The 25735-nt window shown below is 45.9% G+C and overlaps 1 protein-coding gene and 1 pseudogene across 2 annotated transcripts in view; one reads left to right on the top strand and one right to left on the bottom strand.

Moving 5' to 3' along the window:
* Window positions 1–15595, bottom strand: part of LOC114226633 (non-selective voltage-gated ion channel VDAC3 pseudogene) — a 28944-nt pseudogene extending 13349 nt beyond the window's left edge. The window contains exons 1-2 of the transcript XR_015766697.1: window positions 15478–15595; window positions 12943–13069 (exon numbers count right to left, since the gene is read on the bottom strand). The product of XR_015766697.1 is annotated as a non-selective voltage-gated ion channel VDAC3 pseudogene (transcript). The remainder of the gene's footprint in view (window positions 1–12942; window positions 13070–15477) is intronic.
* An 85-nt stretch (window positions 15596–15680) lies between these two features.
* Window positions 15681–24889, top strand: FZD4 (frizzled class receptor 4). The gene is made up of 2 exons (XM_028126752.2): window positions 15681–16390; window positions 18516–24889. The coding sequence occupies exons 1-2, from the start codon at window positions 16106–16108 to the stop codon at window positions 19842–19844; spliced, it is 1614 nt and encodes a 537-aa protein (XP_027982553.1). The 5' UTR covers window positions 15681–16105; the 3' UTR covers window positions 19845–24889.
* Window positions 24890–25735: the final 846 nt, after the last annotated feature.

The following is a 25735-nucleotide window of genomic DNA, read 5'->3' as shown; positions in this document are numbered from 1 at the left end:
TTCACTGGCCCTATCACCCTATTTTTTTTAACACTCAAATAACCCTCCAAGCAAGAGGTCAACTAGCAAATGGGAAGCCGTAAGTTACCAAGTTTTGGTTTGGACTTAATGCTATGAGTGTCTTTTCAACATGAAAAACCTAAGTGGAGAGGAATTGAAATTTGAGCAAATACATACATAACGCATCAATTAGTTGGAATAAGTGTGGGTGTTTCTGGTGCCACCTATTGGTCATACTGTAAGACTGACTATATGCAGTATGATTGGTCCTGCAAATGAATACCAAATGGAATTTATGCTGTAGCAGTACTGGTTACATATTTCAGCAGGTCAGCTGAATGTCAAAATAGGGTGACTGTTGCTTGAACATCATCTTTAGTCACAGCTACTTGGAAGTGTAAGACTATTTACTATGTAGTTTTTGCCTTGGTTTATTCACCGATTACATGTTTAGAGAGAAATACATAATGAGGCATAATCTTTGGGAACTCTGAGATTAATGAACCAATACTCAGATTCAAATGATTTTTGTGTCTTGTGATTCAGAACTGGTGTTGGTGCCCTGCCTAGATCCCTTTACCAGCCAGCGCACCAGGCAGTTTCCCCGAGCTGCTGGGAAGTTGGCTAATCCAATGGACAGCTACCCCCTTCTCTGAAGAATTGCCCTTGGCCAAGAGGGAGCCACCTTGACCCGGAGGCTACGTGCACATGTACACATTCATGTGGCCTCCACAACCAGTGGCCAATAGCTGACTGTCTCAGAGGCACAAAAGGCCAGCCCTCCTAACCTTAAGGCAACACTAACCCTGTGGTGCAATTTGTTGCTCCAGAGCTCCCCATGGGATTAAGCCAAAGCCAAATTCTTGCTTAGCCCCCCTTCCCTGTCCTGTATGGTTTCTCCTTGAAATCACTCCGTAAATCACTTGAACACAACTCATCTCAGGCTCTGCTTCCGAGGAAGCTTACCTAAGACAAGAACTATCCCATGGAAAGCCATATCTGTGATGATGGAAGAAGTCATGAGAGCAAAATAGCCCTTCGGGTCTATGAGTGTGGTTTTCCCAACATGCTCCCGTGGCTAAACAAAGCGACTCTTCTCCATAGGCGGTAGGGCCCAGATTAAACAGCAGCAGTGATATTGCACTGTGGGACCATGGACCTGTGTGATGATATAAAATATATCCTTGAAATGGCACTATGCCTGCGTTTTCTGAGAAATGCATTTAGTTTCAAAATAGTACATCCGTGCTGGCATCAGACCTAGTGCTCCCAGGGGCAATGAAGAATGACCTGGAACCGGAGCACTAGAGGCCTTTCACATTTCTGCATCTTCTGGAGGAGCCAGGACTTTTTGGCTTGTGCCAAAGGAGAGTGTTGGGGAAAGGAGAAAGCTCTGCAGGGGATAGTTCTGGAAATCTCCTAAGAATGGGTGGCTGATTAAATCGGGTTCTGCCTGTAGAAGTTCAGCTGGTTCTCCAGAAGTTGCCGTGGCCAGTAAGAAGAAGTTGGAAGGGTAGGGACTGGTCAGGCCTGGGTTTGAATGCTCCTCCTACTTACTAACTCAGTTTCCTTATCTACAGAATGGGGAACCTAATATTCACTCCCTCAAGTTTTTGGGGGGGTAAGGGAGGTAGAAATAGTGTCAGGTTAGCACCTGGCATACGTTAGCCAGTGAATACAAGGCAGCTACTTTTCTGCACTCAAGCAGTAGCATCTACCGATCAGCCTAGCTTCTCTCACTAGTTAGGGTGATATTTTGGCCTTATTTATTTATTTATTTATTTATTTATTTATTTACTTATTTACTTATTTATTCAACTTGTTTCAAACAAGTCGGGAAAAGGGGGCTGTTTATTTAGAGCTCCACTGGGGACCCCCCCAAGAGCTATTTTTTATTTTTTTATTTTTTTATTAATCCTCAGATTATTATGATCCTCACATAATGTAAGGCCATCCTGTATGCTTGAGCAAACTGTACAGTATTCAGATGTGCCCACTGTGGGTAAGTGGGGCTAAAATCTAGCCTTCTTCCTCTCCCCAAGCCATCAACCCCACAGGTAGTGTCCACCAGAAGGTGATACTTTACTAGTTCTCATAGAAACTGGGCTAGAAGCAGCCCTGACATTGTACAAGCATTTTGTTCAAGGTTAGATCCCCAGAGGGGACCACAAGGACCCCCCCGAAGAGAAGACCTGAGCATCATGTTCTCTAGACCCACTTTCTCCCACCTACATGCCTGACCCTCACAAATAAAAGCCTGACAAAGATATTTTAGGCCACAGTAATTACCTGCCAGGGGTCTCCTCAAAATATGGTGCCTAGCTCAGATGTCCCCATATCATAATAAGGTAGGGTCTGAAAAATTACCAACACCATCACCTGGGGTACTTGATGGAAAATACAGTATCCTGAGCCATATACCTGACCTTCTAGATTCTACAATCTCTAGAGATTAAATTAGGGAACAGCTGTTGAGATATGATTAATCTCTTCCTCACAGGCTTTCTGACCACAAAGAAGGCTTCCTTGGTCAAGGATTCCCTTCATTCACAAAGTCTACAGAAGAGTCATGGTGAAGAGTTGACTATTCCCTAAAAAGGCTCTTCCTCTTAGAAGAAGCCCAAAGATAAAAAAGCCATAGGCTTCCCTTTCCTTGATAACCTCCTTCCACTCCATATCCGATTCCCCCAACACATACATAATATTAGCTCTCTTAGGGCTCTTCCTTTTCTCTCCCTTTCTTGTTTCTGGTTGCTGGTAATATAGAACATATCCCCCAGCAAGCAGAGGCAACTTGGTGATGGCTATCCTTAAAATTCTTGTTTACTTTTTAGAATCTCATCTAGCATTTTCTATTGCTCTTCCTAGAGTCCTGGGTTACCCAAGACCCTCCAAGCAACCTAACTGTGTCTTTGGTGGCAATCCTAACAGTCAGGGACTGTCCATATGATGAGTTGTTCAGTTAATGATACCTTCAATACAGTATAGGTTTCACATAATGGTAGTTAATATATGAGCACATCACTTTCAACATAAGGTTTGCCCATTGGAGAACTAAATTGAGCTGTTCTATAACCAACAACTACACTACAAGGTACACATCTAGAATTGTGTCAAGTTTACCTTGCCCAGTTCCTACATGATTACTTCCAAGTGAACATTAAGGAAGAACTAATTCATTAAAAGATAGGGTCTAAAAAACATTCAACAACTATGTTAGGAGCTAAAGCTAGAGATAAATCAAATGTGTCTCAATCTTCAGCCTAGTAAAGAATGCCTATGGAAGCATTCTGTGGCAGACAGAAGACTATACCACTTAAGGGATTATCATTATTAACAAAAGAGTCTTGTACTATAACTTAGATGCTGAGAAGAAAAGTAGTATTTACTGACCACCACTGAATTTTCACAAAGATCCTACTGCTTGGTTGCTGGGTCAGTTATGATGCCTCCTGGTGCAAGACATAGGAAACCCAACTAAAACTGATGTAAACAAGAAGAAAACTGTATTATCTCAACCACAAGTAACCAAAGATTACTGGGGTTGATTAACTCAGTAGCTCCAGTCATATCTGCAAGAACCCAAGTGCTTTCTGTCTCTCTGCTCTCTCATTGTATTAGGGTTCTTCAGAAAAACAGAACCAATAGGATATATATACAGATACACACACACATACATATACACTTATGCACACATACAACACATACCTATGTACACACATATATTTAAGGAGACTTATTATAACAAATTGGGTATGGAGGCTGACTAGTCCCAAGATCTGCAGGGTAAGTTGGTAAGCTGGAGACCCAAGAGAGCTGATGGTGTAGTTTCAGTCTGAAGGCTGGCAGGCTCAAGACCCAGGAAAGAACCAATAGTTCAGTTAGTGTCCAAAGGCAGAAACAAAACAATGCACCAGCTTGAAGGCAGGAAGGCAGGAGGAATTTCCCCATTTCAGGGGAGGGCTGGCCTTTTTATTCTATTTAGGTCTTCAACTGATTGGATGAGGCCCACTCACATTAGGGAGAGCAATCTGCTTTACACAGTCTACTGATTTAATTGTTAAACACATCCAAAAATCCTCACAGAAACACTCAGAATAATATTTAACCAAATACCTAAACACACTGTAGCCCAATCAAGTTGACACATTAAATTTAATCATATATTCATCTTCAGCATTTGACCCAAATCCTTGTTGGTATGACAGCAACACTTCCAGTTATCACATCCTCACACAACATCCAAAAGCTGGAGTAAGAAAAGCTGGGTACTTTCAGAAAGCTCCTCTTCTTAAGAAAGTACTTGATATCCTGATACATTGTTGTTAGGAAGGAAGAAAGGTTTGGATTGGGCACATAGGGGCTGGGGGAAGCTACTGGCTCAACAATCAACAATGTCTTCCATAATTTCTATTATCCCATTTTAAAGATATGAACACTGAGACTCAGAAAGATTGAGTTGGTCAGCATTGCACACCTAGTAAACTGTCAAGCACAAAGTTCAATCAGATCTTTCTGGCTCTAATTTGCTTGCTCTATTTGCAGGTCTATTTGTAAATATTCCTAACTCCACCTGTACTGTAACCTTGGGCAAGTGCCTTATTCCCTCCAAATCCTCATTTCTATCACTGATAAATAGACATAACAACAGTCCTTACCTTTTAGAGTATCATTTAACTTAGTGTATGTAAACTTTCATTATTACAGATCTTCCTTGACTTGTGATGGGGTTACATGCTGATAAACCCATCATAAGTTGAAAATATCATTAAGTCAAAAATGCATTTAATCTACTAAACATCATGGCTTAGCCTCGCCTATCTTCAAGGTTGTCAGAATACTTATATTAGCCTACAGTTGGGCAAAATCATCTAACACAAAGCCTATTCCTATTTTATAATAAATGCTGAATTATCTCACATAATTGAATACCATACTGAAAGTGAAAAATAGAATGCTTGTATGGGTACAGAATGGTTGTAAGTATATGGGTTGTTTACCCTCGTAAGCTGTGACTTGCTGCCACTGCCCAACATCATGAGAGAGGATCATCCCCCCATATTGCTAGCCTGAAGAAAGACCAAAACTCAAAGTTCAAAGTACGGCTTTTCCTGAGTGTGTATTGCTTTTGCACGTTGTAAAATCGTAGTTATAAGTTGAACCATTGTTAAGTTACAGACTGTCTGTATTTGCTGCCCCACCACAGTATAAAGAGCCACATACTGTACAACTGTAGGGGGCACTATTCACCTAGAATATACTATGAATTATTCCCCCTGGAGTTTCACCATAGCTTACTAAGAGGTACAGAAAACTTACCTCTAGAATGAGAAATGGAGAATTCTTGGGTTTAAGTAGTACAGCACTGGCAAGTTTTAACTCAATGCCACAACAAACAGGTGAAGGAAAGCTAAAAGAATTTTCCAAGCCCAATGGTAAGGACCTTCATATATGTATCTCATTAATTCTCACAAAAGCCCTACAATGATAAAGAAATTTTGTTATGCTTTTGTTTTTCCTGTAGAGAGTTACCATGATAGATTTTAATTCTAAGAAGAAAACAGAATTTCCTGATTTCCTTGCTGGAAGATACTGTTATTCAACACTCTTTCCTGGGGCTCACTGTGTTTCTGTGTTTTACCTGCCAAGGCTTCAGCATGATGCAATAAGTACTGATCTGTGAAGTCAGAGGCCTGGGTTCTAGCCTTACTCTGTGTCTAGCTAACAGTATCAAAGTGGACAGTCAATTAACATTTCCTTTTCCCTCTGTATCCACAATTATCTGCAAATGAGGTGATGAGGTAAGATTCTTTGCTTTCTAAGAATGGTTTCCTTTTTTTTTATTTTTAGAGAGAGAGAGTGCACACACTCTTGCACGCTAGAGTTGGGGGGAGGGTGGGGAGGGTCAGAGGCAGAGGGAGAGAGAGAATCTTAAGCAGGCTCCATGGCCAGTGCAGAGCCCATCACAGGGCTCAGTCTCACAACCCTCAGATCATGACTTGAACCGAAATCAAGAATCAGATGTTTAACTGGCTGAGCCACCCAGGTATCCCTCTAAGAGTGGTTTCTAAGGGCCCAGTTATACTGAGCAACCTATCACCCAGCTCTCTGTATATGCAGACTGAACCCTCAGGTCTGATTAATAGGTCTGCTGCTATTTACCCAAACAATCCTGGTTTGCTAAGGAGGTGGAAGGAAGACAGTGTGATGTGGTGGGAAGAGTCCTAAAGGCAGGGTAAAGGATATCTAGTGCTAACTCTGTCTTGGAGAAGTCATCTGCACCCATTGGGTCTCAGCTTCTTTTTCTGTTAAGTGGGGTTCTGCAGAAGATGATCTGGAAGGTTTCTTCCAGGTCTATGGTAGTCTAACAGATGCTATCAGATGCTATTGTTCCTTTGCATGTGTCTAAAAATTGTTTTCTTAAAATGTGTCCCTTGTTCTTGTTTTAGAACAGAAATGAAACCGCAGGTATAGATTCTTTTTTAATTTTTTTAAGATTTTATTTATTTATTTGACAGAGAGACCAGAGAGAGGGAATACAAGCAGGGGGAATGGGAAAGGGAGAATTAGGCTCCCTGCAGAGCAGGGAGCCCCAATGCGGGGCTCGATCCCAGGACCCTGGGATCATGACCTGAGCCGAAGGCAGACGCTTAACGACTGAGCCACCCAGGCGCCCTTCAGGTATAGATTCTTGAAGGCAAAAGAGATAATGGGAAAAAACAAAGGTAGGAGGGCCTAAAATGTAGTCAAATTCTTGAAACTAAAAAATTGAGGGCTACTCAGATGTCCATCAACAGATGAATGGATACATAAGATCTGGTATATATATACAATGGAACACGACTCAGCCATCAAAAAAAAAATCTTGCCATTTGCAATGACATGGATGGAACTAGAGGGTATTATGCTAAGCAAAATAAGTCAATCAGAGAAAGACAAGTATCATATGCTCTCACGCATATGTGGAATTTAAGAAACAAAACAGAGGATCATAGGGGAAGAGAGGAAAAAATAAAACAAGATGAAATCAGAGAGGGAGACAAACCATAAGAAACTCTTAATCATAGGAAACAAACTGAGGGTTGCTGGAGGAGAGGGGGGTGGGGGATGGGGAAACTGGGTGATGGACATTAAGGAGGGCACGTGATATAATGAACACTGGGTATAAGACTGATGAAGCACTGACCTCCACCTCTGAAACTAATAATATATATGTTAATTAATTGAATTTAAATATTAAAAAAATTAGAAAAAACATTTTAAAAAGTTGAGCGCTGCTGAAGGAAAATCGGATAAAATGGAAATTCCCAGGATGTGATAAATGAGTGATCTTTAATGTCTGCCCTGTTTGGGGGAGCAATTTCTGTTACCTTAGCAATACACACTGTAAGAACTCAAGAAATGGTTGCTGACTGATTAACTTTACTTATAATGATTAGGCAGGGAACTAGCTGATTATCAAAGGTTCCTTGTAGTTCTAGTATCCTATGACACATTTTACTGAATTACAACACAGGTCTGCCTGACCCCACAGCCTGAGCTCTCGACCATTAGGCATCCTACTTTAGACAGCTTCATTGCCTCCACAAGTTGGAATTCAGCATTCTCAGGGACTCTGTTTCCTCACCTTAAAATGGGGAGAGTAACAGTAGGTACTGTATAGGTTTGTTCACTTAAATATTTACTGAGTACCTGCTGGACACCAGGGACATCTTAGTGAATCAGACAGTTAAGACCCTGTGCTTGTGGAGATTCTTTCTAGATAGGAGAGAGAGAAAATTAACAAATAAGCAAGTGAATGCTGTGAAGGAAATAAAACAGGGCTAAGGAGTGACTGCAGGGAAGGATGAAATAGGAGTGTTGGAGAAGACGTCTCAGAGGAAAAGACATTTGTTAGGAAGGAGCAGCCCTGGGAAGATGGGGGAGAATATGATAATGTCATTCTATGCAGAGGAGAGACTTCAGAACCTACAGCAAGAAGTAGCTGGGCATGTTTTAGGAATAGAGGGAAGGTCAGTGTAGCTGGGGTGTGGTGAGCAAGGTAGGGGTGTGACTGAAGGTGAGGGAAGATGGCCAGATCTTACAGGACTTTGTAGGCCAGATAAATTTTCTTCCAACGACAATGGGAGACCACTGACGAAGTTTCCAGCAGTTTCAGAGAGGAGCATGATCTGTGGAAGCGGGTTTGAAAGCATCCCTGTTTGCCATGTAGAGAAGAGACTGTCAATGAGCAGTGGTGGAGAGAGGCCTGTCAGGAGACAGCTGTCCACGTGAGAGCTGATGGGGACTGGACATTTTGTGGTGGTGGAGATAGAGAGTAGAGAGAAATAATTCAAATTTAGGATATCTTCTGGAAGGCATGTGGATTAAATGAGGTAATCTATGCAAAACACCTCACAAAATGCCTGACGGGGCTCAATTAAGTGCTTGTTGTAGATAATACAGCCTGGTATAGCAGGCCAGTCACAATTCCCTAAGTCAAAGAGAAATCTGCCAAATACTTAGGTCACAGAGCAGGTTAGCAAACTGGTTCAAGCACTCATTATTTATGTGCCACTCGGGAAAGTCACATTTGGGGCCTCAGTTTCCCCATTTATAAAATGAGAAGTGGGCCAAATGAACTCTAAGGCAGCTTCCAGAGCTAACATCCTCCCAATCTTTTTGATGGGATATATCATCAGGGTTTGCTCGGAGAAGCAGAGTCACTGTGAGTAAGGTAGAACAAGGAATTTATAGCAAGGAGTAGACCTTACAAAACTGTGGAAACCAGTGAAGTACTCTATGCAACGCATTGCCTCTGTGCCTGGTGTTGGGCCCAAAGTCACGACAGATCAGCCAACCCTGCAATCAAGAAGGAAAGTGAGGTGCAAAGTTTGGGAAGTCAAGGGCAAATTGGAATACACAGGGATAAACTGGATGCCAAGTCTGTCTAACCATCTCTAATCTTGATGCAGGTGATCTGCAGAAGCTAGAGCCCTTAACCATGGAGCTACACATGCACCTAGCCCAAGACTTAGAGCAGATGAAGGAGGAGCTCATGCAGGTCTGAGTGCTGCCCCTGCCAATAAGTGAGCCAGCCGACTCAATGTCATGAACTGCCACTGTGCCTGGCACCCAGCTGTGACTTTCAGAGTAGAAAACACGGCTTTGCTTCCACCTCTCCAGTCTTGTGCCAATTTCTCTTTTGGCCAATCCCAATCTGGAGCCATGCAGGGAAGGGAATTCTAGCAAATGAGTTCCACTGCAGCTAAATCGACAATAAAGAGCTACCAGAATCCACTCCTTGTCAACTTGGCATTCATACACACCTTTGAAAACCATACATAACTGTTAAATAAAGACAATAGCAAAATCATGCTTCCACTTAACATGACCCAATGGTCCCTCATGCAACTGAAAACATTCTATCCTTCTCTCCAAGGGAGGATATAAGTTCCCTTTATGCACCTCTGGGTGATATTCATTCTTTTTCTAGCTGAGTCACCCTCTCCTTTGGAGGTAAGGGCTTTGGGAGGTGATTAGGTCATGAGAGTGGAGCCCTTATAAAAGAGACCCCAGGGAGTCCCCTCATCCCTTCTGCCCTGGAAGGACAAAGCAAAGCGACAGCCATCTAGGAACCAGGAAATGGGCTCTTATTAACACTGAATCTGCTGGTGCCTTGATCTTGGAGCTCTTAGTATTCAGAACCATGAGAAATAAATGTCTATTTATAAGCCAGCCAGTGTATGGTATTGTTATAGCAGCCCAAATGGACTAAGATAGGCATAAAACAATAACCATCATGGATTTTGTGTGTCAGGAATTTGGAAAAAGCACAGCAAGTGTGGTTCTTCTATGCCCCACAATGTCTGGGTTGAGATGACTCAAACAGCTGGGGGTAGGAACCCTGGGACCAGAGAATCTACTTCCAAGATGGTTTCTTCATTCATACTTCTGGTGCTCAGCCTGGGGTGGCTGAAGGAGAGGCTCATCTGGCACTATCAACTGGAAAATCTGCACGGTGGTCTCAAGGTAGCTGGACTACTTACAGGGCTGCTCAGAGCTCCAAAGCAAATTTCCCAGCAAATAAACTGCATGGCCTTTTATGCCATAGTTTTGGAAGTCACCTGGTGTCACTTACACTATTCTATTGGTTGAAGAAGTCACAAGCCCTCCCAAATTCAAGGGGAGGAAATATAAACTCTGCCCTTCAATGGGAGGAATGTCAAAGAACTTGAGGCTATGTTTTAAAACCACCACCTGACACCTTGTCTAGTCTAGTTCATGTTTATCCACAGCAGGTGGCCAGTTCACACTTTTTCATTATTTAGCATTATTTTTATTACTGTTCATTTCTCACCTGTATCAACTGATGAGAATGCTGCCTGTGAGAGATATTATTACAGGTGCTTTCCCTTCCATGCTTCCCTGGGTTTCTTGGAAAGTCACACACCCCTCATAGTTAGACTCACATTTCAATTTTTCTACAAACTTACTACTTACAGGTGATCTCCTGACTTATTATAACTCTTTGGCTGGATACTCCTGCACATATGGCCTATATGATTCCTAATGCCTTCAGGTGACCATATTGAGATCAGTGGTCAACTAGCCAATGAACAGTGATAAGAAAATATCTTGGGCTGATTCATGAAGTTTAGAAACAGGCTTCTGAATCAAACAACAATTCTAGCCAAGACATTTTTCTACCTTAAAATATTTAAGAATCTGCAGAAAAAAACAGAAAAGGACGATAAGTGATTGGCAAAACTTCCGAATTGTGAAGAAAGCAGAAAGCTGTCTTGTAGGCGTGGCCTGTAGAGTAGACTTGATCATCATTCCGGAACCAGCTGGGTTGCATTTTGATGGCCTCCTATACCCAGAACATAATGAAGGCTCTCTTTTTCTGAAGAATTAGAGCACTTATAGCCTGAACTATTCATTTATTTATTCAACAAGCATCTATTGAGGGCTGCAGACAGGCCAGGTAGTATCTCCTTTGCTGTTCAGGAACACAATGGTGAAGAAGACACAGCCTCTGACCTTGAAGGACTGTGAAAGGGATCAAAACCAAGCCAAACCAAAACTGATACCGAAACAAAAACCCAAATTTATAATGAGTAAGGGAGCTCAAGAAAAAGCACTTAATTATAAATAAGTTTCACTCTGGGTCTCGTGTCTTAGTCTCCTCTAATGTGACTGTAAGCTTGTTGGAGGCAGGAACCACATTCTAATGCCTCCATACCTCCCAGGACACTGTTCAGTGACATGTCCACAAGAACCTATCATTAAACATTTGCTACTGGTTTGACTGACGGATACTGAAATGAAATGAAGTTGCAGAGGTACCAAGTGTGTTAGCAGTATTTTTTGCCTGCTGCGCAGGTTCACAGTTGCCCATCTGTATATTAAACCATCACCACCAACAAATAAGAATGTCCTCTGTAAAGAATGAAGGGGAGTAAGTCAGAGGGGGAGACGAACCAGGAGAGATGATGGACCCTGAAAAACAAACTGAGGTTTCTGGAGGGGAGGAGGGTGGGGGGATGGGTTAGCCTGGTGATGGGTGTTGAGGAGGGCATATTCTGCATGGAGCACTGGGTGTTATGAACAAACAATGAATCATGGAACAGTACACCAAAACAAATTATGTAATATATGGTGATTAACATAACAATAAAAAATTAAAAAAAAAAAAGAATGTCCTCTGTACCATCTTATGCTTGGTAGGAGGAACAACAGGGCTTTGATTCCTTGACATTCAAGAGCTCTCTGGTGACTTGATTCTTCCCTGGCTAGTGGTGCAAGTGATAAGAAGTCGGGGGTTTGGCTCTGCCACTTAAGAGCCGTTACTGAACCTCTTGGGGCCTGTGATTCCTCAACTTTGAGCGAGATTAGGGTTCCCTCCTGCTTTACTCAGGACACATGTTTTTGTTTCATAACTAGTTTGGGTGCCAAGGGAGATGTAGCACCCAGACCATCTATAAACTGATGGGATGTGACCTGGCTTCTCCCCGTGCTTCTCTTATTCCACGATAAATTCCCAGTCCTTATGAGGTTTTGGTCCCAGCGAATTTTCCCCTCAAAAACCAAACAGGATAATAATGAACCATTTTCTTGCATTTTCTATCAAGACTGCTCTTTGTGAGTTCTAAATGTTCTGTCCATATTCAAAGAAGCTGGTTTCTTCATGAGTGGTTGGAATAAGACTTCTCTTGGAAGCTACTGAATATGGATTAGTTGGATTGTTTCGCAGGAAATAAAAAGCAGGCTCTGGGGTGACTACTTCAGTACTTAATTGGGTTAGCAAAGAACTGCAAATGAGAGGTTTTCCTTAGGAGGGAAAGGATGTTTACAGCTCCCTACCCCCCTAGGTGGTGGATTTTTAACCTAAACCCTAGTCTTCAAATGCAGCCTTTAATTTAGAAACCATTACAAGAATCTATTAGAGCAGAAAATGTCAGGTTGAAAAATTAACACATCACAGGAGTTAATTAGAACCCAGCCTCTCATTAGATGCAAATAGAGAGCCCTCCAACTGGCCTGCTGAAGTCACATTTGTTGTAGCTCCAAAGTGGCTGCCTCCTTCCTACTCAGAGAGTGGACAGAGGAAGCTGCCCAGGCCCCCAGGCCAGAGCCACTAGGGGCCCACAGCCTGCCCTTTAGGTTAATGGAAGGTTCCATTCCCCTGTCCCCATCTTCTGCTCCTCTCCTAAATGCTCTGCCTATCACAGGGTGTAGAGTCCTTGGCGTGGAACTCCCTCAGGGAAGTGTTTTCTGCAACAAAGACAAACATGCCAGGCCTGTCACTGGGAGCAGACTGGCGACTGTGTAAACCGCTCTGTGAGAGGAGAGGCTGAGGGGCTCCGGGCCATTCAGACTGAGCTCTAAGTCGTGGTCTTTGTTTTCTTTCCACATGCAGACTGAAATGTGATTCCCCTGGCTTTCTTTTCTGGAAAATACCTGTGATGAGTTCCATGCCGGGGAAAGAAAAGCTGTTGACAGGAAAAGCTTCTGCCCGGGAAGGGGCTTCTTCCAGCGTTCTCCAAGGAGACAGTCCTTCATGCAAGCCAGGGCAGGGATGCTGGGGCTAGGAAGAAAAAGTCCAGATGGCAAAAGGGGCATCTCTAACCAGGGACTAGGTGAAGCGCACGCAGTACTGTGACAGCAGTACCATGCCCATAAACAGGCATGCGTCTGAGTCCCCTGTCACTTACTGTGTGATCTTGAACAAAGTGCTTAACCCCTCAAAACATCAGTTTTCTCAAGCTGCTGAGTGAAATAAATGAGATAATGCACAGAAAGCATGTAACCCAGTATCCGGCCCAGAGTAAGTGTTCTATGGAAGTTCTTGGTTGTTGGTCTGATAATAGTATGGCTTCCCTCAACACTGATGGTGTAGCCTCTTGTGCCAGGCCTTGTGCTGCTCTTTGACCTCGCAGAGTTCATCCTTCAATAAACCATGCACATATACCGTCAGTACACGGCAAGCCTTCCTCCCCTTCCTGCAAATGTGTCAGGAGAAGTGCCCATTGCACACTAACTCTGCTTTGTTGAGTAGCTCAGAATCCTGCAGGCCATCTGCCTCTGCACAGCCCTGTAACCTCAGCTACCCCCACCCTCAATTCACCCACAATTCTCTATGCACTTACCACATTGAGTTACAGTTGTCTGTTCCTTCTTTGTCTCCTCCTGTGAGTTCCTAGAGGGTGGGGATCATCTGTTCATTGGATTCATTCATCTCATCATTTATTCATCTCTGTGGGCCTATGGTCTCCTGCATTACTCAGCACAAACGGAAGAGTCAACCCTACTCCTGAGTATGTAGACTTCCAGCTGGGAATATTGCTAGGGAAAAAAACCCTGCCTCCCATCTTTGAGGGCCTCCTTGGGCCCTGGTTTGGTTGGTCTTCCATTTTCTTTTCTTTTCTTTTTTTTTTTGGAAAGGTCTTCCATTTTCTAACTATTACTTTGGTTCTAGCCTCAGTTTCGTCATCTCTTTAAGAGGCTAATAGAGTCTCCTTCCCTGGGAGGTTGTGATGATGGCGGGAGACAAAGCAGCTTTTATGTGCCCAACACAGTTCTAGGTACAGAGCCAAAGACCAAAACAAGTTGATTCCATTCTTGCCCTCAGCTGACTCTAGTTGACAGTATATGAAAACTAAAGCTATAAGGCAAAATAGGAGCACCACAGGAGTGGAACAGATATCCTTCCAACTTGTATCCAGCCTCTGCCATCTGCCAGACTTGGCTGAAATAGAGGATACAAACATGCATACAAATCTGGTGCCTGTCACCAAGGCCCAGGAAAACCTTGGCAAGTGTTGCTCAAAAGATCTCAAGAGGAGAGTAGAAAGCTCTTTATCCAGATCTTCAGACCTGGGCAGCAAGGAGATGTCTTTGGGACCTGGCTGGAAAGCAGGAGGCCACCTCACAATGACAAAAACCAAGTTATTTGGCACTTACTTTGTATGTGCCAGACACTGTGCTAAATGATTTAGGGGCATTCTCTCATTTAACTCTTAAAACAACTGTGTGGGGAAGACATGAATTTCCTTATTTTACAGATGGCCCATTTGAAGCTCAGAGAGGCACAGTAGCTTCACCACAGTCAAGCAATAAGTAAATGGCTTAGAAATCCACCTGCTGAGGGTTCTACTGGTCTGACTGGAAAGGAAAAGGGTGAACTAGCACAAACCTCCACCCGAGGGGTGGGCAGTGGGGTGGGGGAGGGTTGGGAATGTGTGTGTGTGTTGGGGGGAACTGGACCAAAACAGCGGTCGCATGATCCCCAGACTTCCAGGACCCTTCGCAGCAGCTGAATAAGTTAGAGATGAAGGCTGCAGGGGAGGGATGCCCGGGAGGCTGGGGGAGGGTACCCTCGGTGGTTGTGCGCCTTCTTCGCCTCCTGTGCACAGGTCAAGCCTCTCCCCTCCCGCCCTCTCACCCTCCCAACCTTATTTAGAAACCGTGTCCTCGACACAGGAAGGGCGGCGGGCCGAGAAGCACGGAGCGTCCCGGTCTCATTTCCTTTTGAATCCCCCTGTGGAATTTCATTTCATACGGTGAGGAAATCGGAGCGCGAGACCGTCGGCTGGTCGGCTGCTCCGGGGCGCCTCCCCCACTCGCGGCTGGAGACAGGCAGCTCCCGGGCGCAGGTCGGGCCGAGTCTGGGGGCGGGGAGACGCGGCCCGGCTCCAACCCAAGCAAGTTAGCAGTGAAAATAGCTGCGAGCTTGCGTTGTACCAGGCACGGGGCTAAGCGTTTTACGCATTACCTCTAATCCTCCCAAGTCTCTTTACGGATGAGGAAACTGACGCCGAGAGATTGAGCAATTTGCTGAAGGTTACACAGCCAGGATTTAAAGCCACAGTCTTTGTAAATCTAAAGCCCGTGTTCTTTGTGTACGTTTCTCTGCCTGATAGGTAGCCACGGGCCGAGGTGACAGCCGGAAGAGTGGAAGGAAAGGGAGTCGACAGATCTGGGAGCATTTCTCACCTGGAAGAGGTGGGGGGAGGCTGGCCCGGCTGGAGCAACTCGGCTCCATCCCTGCCTGGCCCCCGAGCGCCGCGAACCGGGTAGGAGGAAAGTGAGAGCCGGGAAGCCGGGCGGGGCGCTCCGGGAGGGAGGGAGGGAGGGAGAGAAGGACGGGGGAGGAGGGCTGGCGGGCGGGCGGGGGCCTGACCCTTCCAGCGGCAGAGCGTCCCCGCCCCTCGCTGCCCACGGCGCCCGGCCATTGGAGAGGCGCACTGTCCGTCCCGCCCCGCCACCGCCCAGCCAACCTCTAGCGCCGCGCAGGGCTCGGGCGGTGAGAGCGGCGCGGCGCTGGGTGCTGGCGGGTTTCGCCGAGAGGCAGAGCGGACGGGGCCGGCGCTGGGTTGGGGGCTCGCTGCCTGCAGCCATGCCCCTCGCAGTTTGTCCTTCGGCCCCGGCCACGGGCGTCTAATATCCCATACAGTCGCGCGCAGCTGCCAGAGACCCGGCCGCTGCCCCTTCTTCGCCCTTGGCGCCTTATCACACTCCATTCCCGGGAGTTGGGAGCAGCGCGGGCAGCCGGCGCCCCCGTGCAAACTGGGGGTGTCTGCTGGACGCCCCCCCGCCGCCGCCGCTGCCCCCGGCTCTGGCCATGGCCTGGCGGGGCGCAGTGCCGAGCGTCCTGGGGGCGCCCGGGGGCATCGATCTCAGTCTGCGGCTGCTGCTGCCGTTGCTGCTGCTCCTGGAGCCAGCGCGGGGCTTCGGGGACGAGGAGGAGCGGCGCTGCGACCCCATCCGCATCTCCATGTGCCAAAACCTGGGCTACAACGTGACCAAGATGCCCAACCTGGTGGGGCACGAGCTGCAGACAGACGCCGAGCTGCAGCTGACAACTTTCACGCCGCTCATCCAGTACGGCTGCTCCAGCCAGCTGCAGGTGGGCGCCCCCACCCCCACCCCCACCCCCTGGCGGGACGGGACCCCTTGGGCGGGGACGTCCCAAACTAACTCCGTGAAGCCCTTGCCAAGCCAAGCCCCCTGCCCCCTTCCAAGGCTGAAGGGTAAAACTATCCTGGAAAAGTGATTTCCACCCCCACTTTTTTGTCCCTTCTCAGGGACTGGAAGCCAAAACGTTGTGTAAGTCGTCTGGCCTGCGAAAGAACCCACTCTTACACCCCGCCCTTCCGTTTTTCTCCCCTGCTCACCCGTGTCTGGCCAAGCCCCTAACCCCAGTGGAGCTGAGGGTTATCTTTGCCAAGGATTCTGGCTGCCGCTGCTCGGTGGGCGAGTCCCCAGCAGGGCCGCCAGCTGCAACTAAGACTTGGAAGGAGAGATAAGGAGCCGGGAACTTCTCCTCCCTCTCCGACCTCCTTTCTCCCCCATATTTTGGGGGTGGGTTATTAAATGAAACCCCACTGCTTCGTTTTCTGCGGAGTGGCCTTTCCTCGCGTCGTCCTGCATGACTTTAGAGGTCATGCAGGAAGGAATGGTTGGGTGGCTTGAGATCATTTTGATCCTCAGGGTTGAGGGCAGATTTAGGATTTGGTGGGGAGAAAACACAGCTTGGGGAAAAGGTGATAGTGTGTGGTCAAGCTCCAGGAAGGTATTTTGTATATTAGAAGATTTTTTTTCAGTCGGTAAAAATTTTAAAGCTTCTGTAATGATAGAGAAAATGCTCAGTCTACAATAGGTGAAGAAATAATTTGCATATACAGCATGATTATAATCTTACAAAACCAACAACCTATTCACTTTTTAAAAAAGGAACTGAAAGAGATTTTTAAAAAAGGGTTAGCACTAGTTGTGTTTTGGTTGGTGAGGTGACGAGTGAGTTTTAGAAATTTAGACAGCAGAGAACCTGGGAAAAAAAATAGAGGGTAGTTGTCCAGGCTGAAAGCTTCAGAAATCCATGGTTCTGGTTGTAACTTCTGAGAGATAAGAAACAGGCAGGCAGCTTACTTAGTAGGTGCATGTTTTTACATAGGTCATTTTAAAAGTTGGACTGTGGTTTCAGAAAGATGGTTGGGATTAGACCTGTTGCTGCTGAAATGTCCCTTCGGAGTTTTCAGAACTTTAGAACTGGGTTATAAAAGCTTAAGAAATGATCCTCTAGCTCTCAGTTTGGAAACAGCACATATCCTGACATCAGTGGCAATTTTGTTGGAGAAACAGCTTTTGCAGGGATATATATTTTTAATTACATGTATCCTGGGGAAGCAGCCAAGCTGTTTTGAAGGACAGGACTGGATCCCTTTACATGCTGGAAAATAGTTACTTGTAACTCTAGACTTCATAGACAACATCTGTAAGGAGCCAAGCCGACTGTTTATCAATGCTGGAAGAATTGAGGACAGCAACTGGACTCTCCCCTGCTGGTACTGCAGTTCCAGGGACTTCACATTTATATTTTCCTATTGTGTTTCATTATTATTCATTGAGGAAACCTGCCCAAACAAAGCCCTGGTGACCAGAGACCTCAACCTGCATCCCATCCTTGGGTCTACTAGTGTCTCAATTAGGACATTTTCTGTTTCAGTATGGGACTGATTAAAAAAATAAATTTTAGGGGATAAAGTAAAGTAGAGAAAAGAGAGAATATTAATAGGAGAAAAGCTGGATCTACATTTTTTTTAACATTTATTTTTATGGTGATAAAGAAATGAGGACAAAAATAGATTACCCCATCACTGAAATGACTCAGTCATTCAATTAGTCTGTTCAGCTCTTTCAAAGAGGGAGACGCAAAGTCAAGTCTTAAGGTTTATTTTCTTAAGCATTATGCAAAAAAGGGATTATGTAATCCTTTAGGTCCTTTTAATATGTTTATTTATTTATGTTTTCTGGGAAAGGATTGCTAGAACCCCAAGAAGCAAAGTGTGCAAGCAACGGTTTTTTTTAGGCACCCTAGTCTGAGGTCAGAGTAAGCAGTCAGAGTCCCTATCCAATAGCTGGTTTAAAAGTCGGTATGTACTTTGCCTGGAAGCATTCAACTCCGCTTCGTGCAAGCGTTTGGTCAGACTTCCAAGTCATTGTTTTCTTTGTTCATTTCATTACTTTTCCAGTTCTTCCTTTGTTCGGTTTATGTGCCAATGTGCACAGAGAAGATCAACATCCCCATCGGCCCATGCGGCGGCATGTGTCTTTCAGTCAAGAGGCGCTGTGAACCCGTCCTGAAGGAATTTGGGTTTGCCTGGCCAGAGAGCCTGAACTGCAGCAAATTCCCACCCCAGAATGACCACAACCACATGTGCATGGAAGGGCCAGGTGATGAGGAGGTGCCATTACCTCACAAAACCCCCATGCAGCCTGGGGAAGAGTGCCACTCCGTAGGCACCAACTCGGATCAATACATCTGGGTGAAAAGGAGCCTGAACTGTGTTCTCAAGTGTGGCTATGATGCTGGCTTGTATAGCCGCTCAGCCAAGGAGTTCACAGACATCTGGATGGCCGTGTGGGCCAGTCTGTGCTTCATCTCCACCGCCTTCACGGTGCTCACCTTCCTGATCGATTCCTCCAGGTTTTCCTACCCTGAGCGCCCCATCATATTTCTCAGTATGTGCTATAATATTTATAGCATTGCTTATATTGTCAGGCTGACCGTGGGCCGGGAAAGGATATCCTGCGATTTTGAAGAGGCAGCAGAACCTGTTCTCATCCAAGAAGGACTTAAGAACACAGGATGTGCAATCATTTTCTTGCTGATGTACTTTTTTGGAATGGCCAGCTCCATCTGGTGGGTTATTCTGACACTCACTTGGTTTTTGGCAGCGGGACTCAAATGGGGTCATGAGGCCATTGAGATGCACAGCTCTTATTTCCACATTGCCGCCTGGGCCATCCCTGCTGTGAAAACCATTGTCATCTTGATTATGAGACTGGTGGATGCGGATGAACTGACTGGCCTGTGCTACGTCGGGAACCAAAACCTCGATGCCCTCACAGGCTTTGTGGTGGCTCCCCTCTTCACTTACTTGGTGATCGGAACTCTGTTCATCGCGGCCGGTTTAGTGGCCTTGTTCAAAATTCGGTCCAATCTGCAAAAGGATGGGACAAAGACAGACAAGTTGGAAAGGCTGATGGTCAAGATTGGGGTCTTCTCAGTCCTATACACAGTGCCTGCCACCTGTGTGATTGCCTGTTATTTCTATGAAATCTCCAACTGGGCGCTCTTCCGGTATTCTGCAGATGACTCCAATATGGCAGTGGAAATGTTGAAAATTTTTATGTCTTTGCTGGTGGGCATCACTTCAGGCATGTGGATTTGGTCTGCCAAAACTCTGCACACCTGGCAGAAGTGTTCTAACAGATTGGTGAATTCTGGGAAGGTAAAGAGAGAAAAGCGGGGTAATGGTTGGGTGAAGCCTGGGAAAGGCAACGAAACTGTGGTATAAGGCTAACTGGGCTCCACGCTTTCCAAATTTTGAAGGCATTGGGGGTGGGGGGTGGGGAATGCTAGCATTTTGGTGCAAGTGCGACTAAAAGTTTCCTGCAGTGAATCTCAGTTTGAGCAGACTGGCAACACTTAAGTGACCCCTCTAAGCCACCACCTCCTGCCACCCCCCCACTCCCCAGCATCATAAAAGGATTTTGCTGCAGACTTTGGAATGATCCACAATGGAAAAGCCAGTTAGAGGCTTTCAAAGCTGTGAAAAATCAAAACATTGATCACTTTAGCAGTTCGCAGCTTGGAGCGTGGAGGTCCTGCCTAGATTCCAGGAGCATCCAGGGCGAAGCTGCTTTTCCCTGTAGAGTGAGATCTGAGCTGTGAGTAGGTAACTCGCAGGGAAAAAGATTAACTTTTTTAACCCTTAAAATCTTAGATACTAACTGGGTCTTTCAGATAGCAAAGCAATCTATAAACACTGGAGACACTGGGTTCAGACAAGTGTTAGAAGAGTTTTATAGTTGGGCTGATCTAACATAAACATTTTCTGTGGTGCACAGTCTGCTGTTTAGAACTTTGTGGATTGTTCTCCTAAGAGGTGGTGTCAGAATCTTTCAGTGCCTTTGTCGTAAGACAGAATTGTTTGAAAAAACAGAAGTACTGTACAAACACACATAAGGTGTCCAGTGGATTTTTCTTCTCTCTCTTCCTCTTAAATTTCAACATCCCTGTTCTAGGCTGCTGCTGTTTTCTTCATTTTACATTAATGACTCAAAATAGGTATTTTTATAGGATTTTTTTTTGCACTGCAGCATGCCTAATGAGGGGGAAAGTAAGGGTGATTCACTTTCTGACAATCATTTAATTCAGAGGAAAATGAGATTTATCAAGTTGACTTACCTTACCGACCGGGAGACCTCTTGCATTGAGCAATGGGGACTTAATATATTTTACTTTGTGTGATTGCATCTATGCAGACGCCAGTCTGGAAGAGCTAAAATGTTAAGTTTCTTGGCAACTTTGCGTTCACACAGATTAGCTGTGTAATTTGTGTGTGTCAATTACAATTAAAAGCACATTCTTGCACCATGACATAATAGTATACTCAACTGACTTTAAAAACTATGGTCAGCTTGCATTCTCAGAATGATAGTGCCTTTCTTTCCTTTAGCATAAGAATGTTATCAGTCTAGTCTACTACCCACAATGAAGACTTTTCTGTTTTGTAGAGAGAACTAAGGACAGCTAATCCAACTACTTGGTGCGTAATTGTTTCCTAGTAATTGGCAAAGGCTCCTTATAAGATTTCATTGGAGGCAGTGTGGCCTGGAGTATTTATATGGTGCTTAATGAATCTCCAGAATTCCAGCCAGGAGCTTGATTGGTTAGTAGGGAATAAAGTGTAGACCATATGAAATGAACTGCAAACTCTTAACAGCACAGGTCTTAATTGCCTTTTGCAGGGGTATCCAGAGCTTTTAAAATTTATGCTTTATGTTCCTCACAATGGGGTACCCCCCTAGCAGCCTCTCAAAAAGTTGCAATTCTTTTAAAATTGTAACTGGACTCTCTCTTAACCTGCCTCAGGCCTTCTAATCACCAGCTCTCTGGGACAAATTGTTGACAGTGTCACAGGTTGCTCTCCTTGTAGCTCATACCTATCTTTGCTTCAGCAGCTACTTTGCAATGACTCATTTATTTATTCATACCCTACCCCACCCCCCTTTTAAAAACAGGTAGGAAAACTCTTGGATCGCCTTTCTTTGTGGAAAAACATTTCCAGGGACTCATTCCCGAATAGGTGGTCAGATTCTGGAGATACGTGTGTCGTTTTCTGTCTTTATGTCTGTGGTTTGACACTTTCCTTTCTTCTTTCTTTTTGGGGCCTCCTGAGCCATCTGAGGTGAAGATGCGTATAAGGTCTGTTGTGTCTTTTGGGAGGGAAAGTCTCGGGGCTTTGAGGACAGATGCTAACTGGGCACGGGTGGTCCCTGGTGTGTGTGTGCGCCGAGCCCTAGTACCTTGGCTGGACTCTGGGTCAGGGCTCCAGGAGCATGAGAAATTGATCCCCAGAAGGACCAGTTGAACTCCATCTGAGACTACGTCGCCTCCGAAATACAAAATGTGAACTCCCTGTGCTGCTTGCAGACAGTTCCCAGAGCTGGCCAGGGCCCTGGAGCATGCACCCAGGGGCAGAGCCTGCCCTTACTCACGCTCCACTCAGCGTCTTGGGAGTTGTGCTGAGACTCCGGCCCAGGAAAGGGAAGAAGGACGGTACAGTGGGGCACTGGCCTTGCTGTGCGACTGTAGGGCTTTGTCACAGGCACGGAGTAGGTGTTCAATATTTGTGAATAATGAAATAATAATAAGAGTACTTGGGTGAACCTCTACACGCACGTTCTGGAGCTAGTGCCCCGACAACTTTCTGGGTTTATAGCATGTCCTGTCTGCAAATCTCTGGCCTCCCCAGGGGAAAGTATATTTGATCAGAAGTGGCCCTTGGTGCAGCCTGGATTAGTAGCCCTAGTTATCAGGGCTTGGGCCTTTCCTTTTACATTCCAGACAATGGAGAGTGTTTACGGTTTCAGGAAAAGAGCTTTGTGGCTGAGGTCAGTTACCAGTTACCTTGACATGACTCCATCACCTCTTAAGTTGCTATTTGTTTAAAAAAAAAAAAAAAGTCAATTATTAGCACATTTATCAAGTGTCCAGTCTGTGTAAAGCCCTGTGTTAGGCACCTCAGGGGACATCGAGGAGTACAAAGCTCTGTTTTTCTCAATGACCTGAACTGAGGGTGCTCCTGGGTCTGCTGAATTTTGCTGTTGGTTTTGGGGAAGGAGGACGGGCCTCTGAATGTTCATCCGTTTCACTGTCTCCCGTCCCATAAACCGCTTCCTGGGTCTTTCTGCCTTTACTGTCTTTCTCAGCCCTCCCCACGATTTCCCTGCTAGTCAGTTACAGGGGTTTTGACAGAAGGCCTCAGCCCTGTTTCATGACCACTTCTGTGGAGATCCCCGAGGAAAACTACGAACACTGGCTGAAAGAATGTGAACTCCCACACCTCATGTGGCTGTGGGGGCAGGCTGTACAGGGCTTGGGGTGCTCCATGTGACGTGCACAGGGGAATTTGAGGACATCTTGCAAGGGAAAAGGTTAGGGCTGGGGTTTTTCTTGAAATCTAGAATAAGTAGGGATGATTGGAGCTTCCCACAAAATGCCTTGGCCTCTGGAGATTTTATTCAGCGGGGCCTAAGGGAACCTCTGTCCACCCTCTGCTCTGGCAAACCCCTCTTTCTCTTCCTTTGTAAAGGCCACCCTTCAGGGCAGAGGAACACGAGGTAGGGTGGAACTGGCCAGAACCATCTGGTTGAACTACTTGGTTGATTCATATCCTTTTTCCTCCCATTTCCTGATCTCTGAGACGGCTTCTGAGCTGGCAGCTTGCTCCGCGTCCTGAAACCAGAGAAGGGGGTGACACTGTTTATTTCCCTGAGATGCTCTCTGACTTTCCCCTCCCCAGTCACTCCCTCACCTGCACCCTGAAAGCCAGAATCAGGGACACTTCTGTGTTGAGTTTCTGAATTGTGACTTTACCAGCACCCTGAGCTCTTGTCTTCTCTGCTCCCTCCCCCCCCAAGCCTCCCGGTCACTGAATTCAGGGCTTACTGTGTTAGCAACCAAGTCGGGACCCGAGGACACAGAGGAGCTCGACGGCCTCAGCCCTGGCGCGCAGACTCAGTTTACAGGGATGCCACCAGGGGAGGTGGCCCCAGCAGCAGTCTGCCGGGAGAGCCACAGTGCACAGTGCACAGACTTTGGAAGGAGCCCCCCTACGTCCTGAATTTCATTCTGTGATGGGAGAGATTGGAGGGAGTTGCCTTTCCAGCCAGTTATGTCCAGTCATTGGACTTTAGTGGTTCCTGGTATTCTTTTTTTGTATTTGGGTTCAGAGTCCTCCTCTGGGTTTGTATAATGCCTGGCGAAGGACCCAGGTTATCATTTTTCCTCTGGGCCTAGGTCATAGATCTTAGAATCTCCTAGAAGGGCATTTTGCTCCTACCGAGGATCAGATACTAGAGCCTTAAATAATGGATTTTGTTTTCCTGTGGCCTGCTCAGAGCTCTCTGCCGCTGAGTCTTGCCATGCGCATATGTGGTCACGGCACCCTGGCTCTCACCAAGAGGGAAGTGAACCCTGACCCTCCCCAACAGGCCTCTTCCCTTCGGGCGGCCCATTTGCCCTATAGCAGCCTGTTCCTGTTTCTGATTTACCTATTTCCCTTCTTCTTCTTTGCACCAGCGAATTCCCTGTATTTGCCCAGGCAGTTCGGAGAGGGCCCGTTTGGGGTCCTCTGTGAGCCATGTCCTCCAGGCTTTGGTGGCCCCCTGATCTCCTGCGATATTCAGGATCTGATCACTGTTATCTCAGAAGGGCTTCTGAGAAGAGGGGCGGGAGCAGCTCTGCTTCCCGAAGCCTGGTCCATCTTCTCCCCCAGGATGTGCTCCTCTCCATGTCCTGGTAATGGGCTCGGGCCCCAACTTGGTTGTGCACTTTGGGAGAGAGAGGCTGCTCTCTCGCTCTCTCCCCAGTGGGGCATCTAGGTGGTTCAGAATTTTTTCCTACCTCACAGGGATGTTGTGAGACTTTCGAAGGTCTGAGGATGAAGGCCCCTTGAACTCTTTGCAGGAAGGGTGGAGTAACTATCAAGTGTGACACGTGACAAGACGAACCGGGCCTCGGCCTGCTTCTGCAGCGGGCAGGCTGACGCCCTGTGGCCTGTCCTTGGGCCCCCGTGCTGCCCTGCAGCTCCAGCCACCTTGAGGCCAACCCCGGGGACTTTCAGATGTTCGACATACAGGTACCAGGCAAAGCCCTGCTACACGTGCCCTGATGAATTGCTGAACGTCAAAGGAAGTGGACCCTGCTTTTAAGGATGTACAAACGTGTGTCTGCATTGATGTCTGTACTGTAAATTTCTAATTTATCACTGTACAAAAAAAAACTTTGCTATTTAATTTTTGTATTAAAGGAAAATAAAGTTTTGTTTATTAACTGGTCTGAGATGTGGCGTGTTCCTGGAGGTATATAATAGTTCCCAGGAAGCACACATTCCCAGCAGTGAGAAATCGAGAATTTGGTCTGCAGGGCAGATTGGGAGCCTCTTTCTGAGAGCCTCTTTGTTTCTTTTTTGCTGGTGCTATTTTTCCCCTCTGAGATTTCTCCTGGGTCAGCAAACCCCTGAGGTCTAAGGTCAACAGAATTTATCACTACTGTGGTCATCAGTATCACTCAAATGGTCACATGATGCTTTGGAGGTAACCATAGTTCCCAAGCTGTCATCCATGACACCTCATTTAGGCATTTCCACTCTGGGTGGCCATTTTTAATATTCTTTCCGAGCACCATTGACTTAATCTGGTGGCTTGAAAAAGTTTTTCCTATCACCACTAGAGCTTCAGGGGTCTTTAAAAGGGGCGAGGGGAATTTTTTTTTTTTTTTAACATTTTCATTAAATTTTTTTTTTTCCTGGCTACCCAGTGGTCATTTTGTATAATAGACATGGGAGTATGTCATATCAGTCAACCAGGATGACGACTTCTTTCGTTAATTTTATAAATTGGGTGGTCTATGTCTCCATATCCAGAAGTCATCAGACAAAGCAAATTTGAAAGCCATTATCAGGACACTGTCCTGGGAGCAAATAATAAGGACACACAGACACAGACGAAAGGGGAACCATGGCCATTGGAGATGTCTGCTGTGGCCCAGAAGAGAACATCAACCCTCTTGGTTTGCCTTTAAATTACTTTGCACACACTAGTTTCACCTGAATACCACCCTGTTTTGGTGTAAGGAAAAAGCCCAGGGAAGAAGGATCTGTAATACTATTCTCCTTCA

The sequence above is a fragment of the Eumetopias jubatus genome, unplaced genomic scaffold (genome assembly GCF_037043125.1).
Source record: "Eumetopias jubatus isolate StellerSeaLion01/CBP00866 unplaced genomic scaffold, mEumJub1_p1.0 scaffold_13, whole genome shotgun sequence".
NCBI classification, from domain to species: domain Eukaryota; kingdom Metazoa; phylum Chordata; class Mammalia; order Carnivora; family Otariidae; genus Eumetopias; species Eumetopias jubatus.
This window is presented reverse-complemented; position numbering and strand designations above follow the sequence as displayed.

Excerpts from the sequence above, each read along its gene's own strand:
- FZD4 (XM_028126752.2), top strand. The coding sequence starts at position 16,106 with ATGGCCTGGCGGGGCGCAGTGCCGAGCGTCCTGGGGGCGCCCGGGGGC. Across the intron at positions 16,391-18,515 it reads GCTGCTCCAGCCAGCTGCAG|TTCTTCCTTTGTTCGGTTTA; the intron begins GTGGGCGCCCCC and ends TTACTTTTCCAG.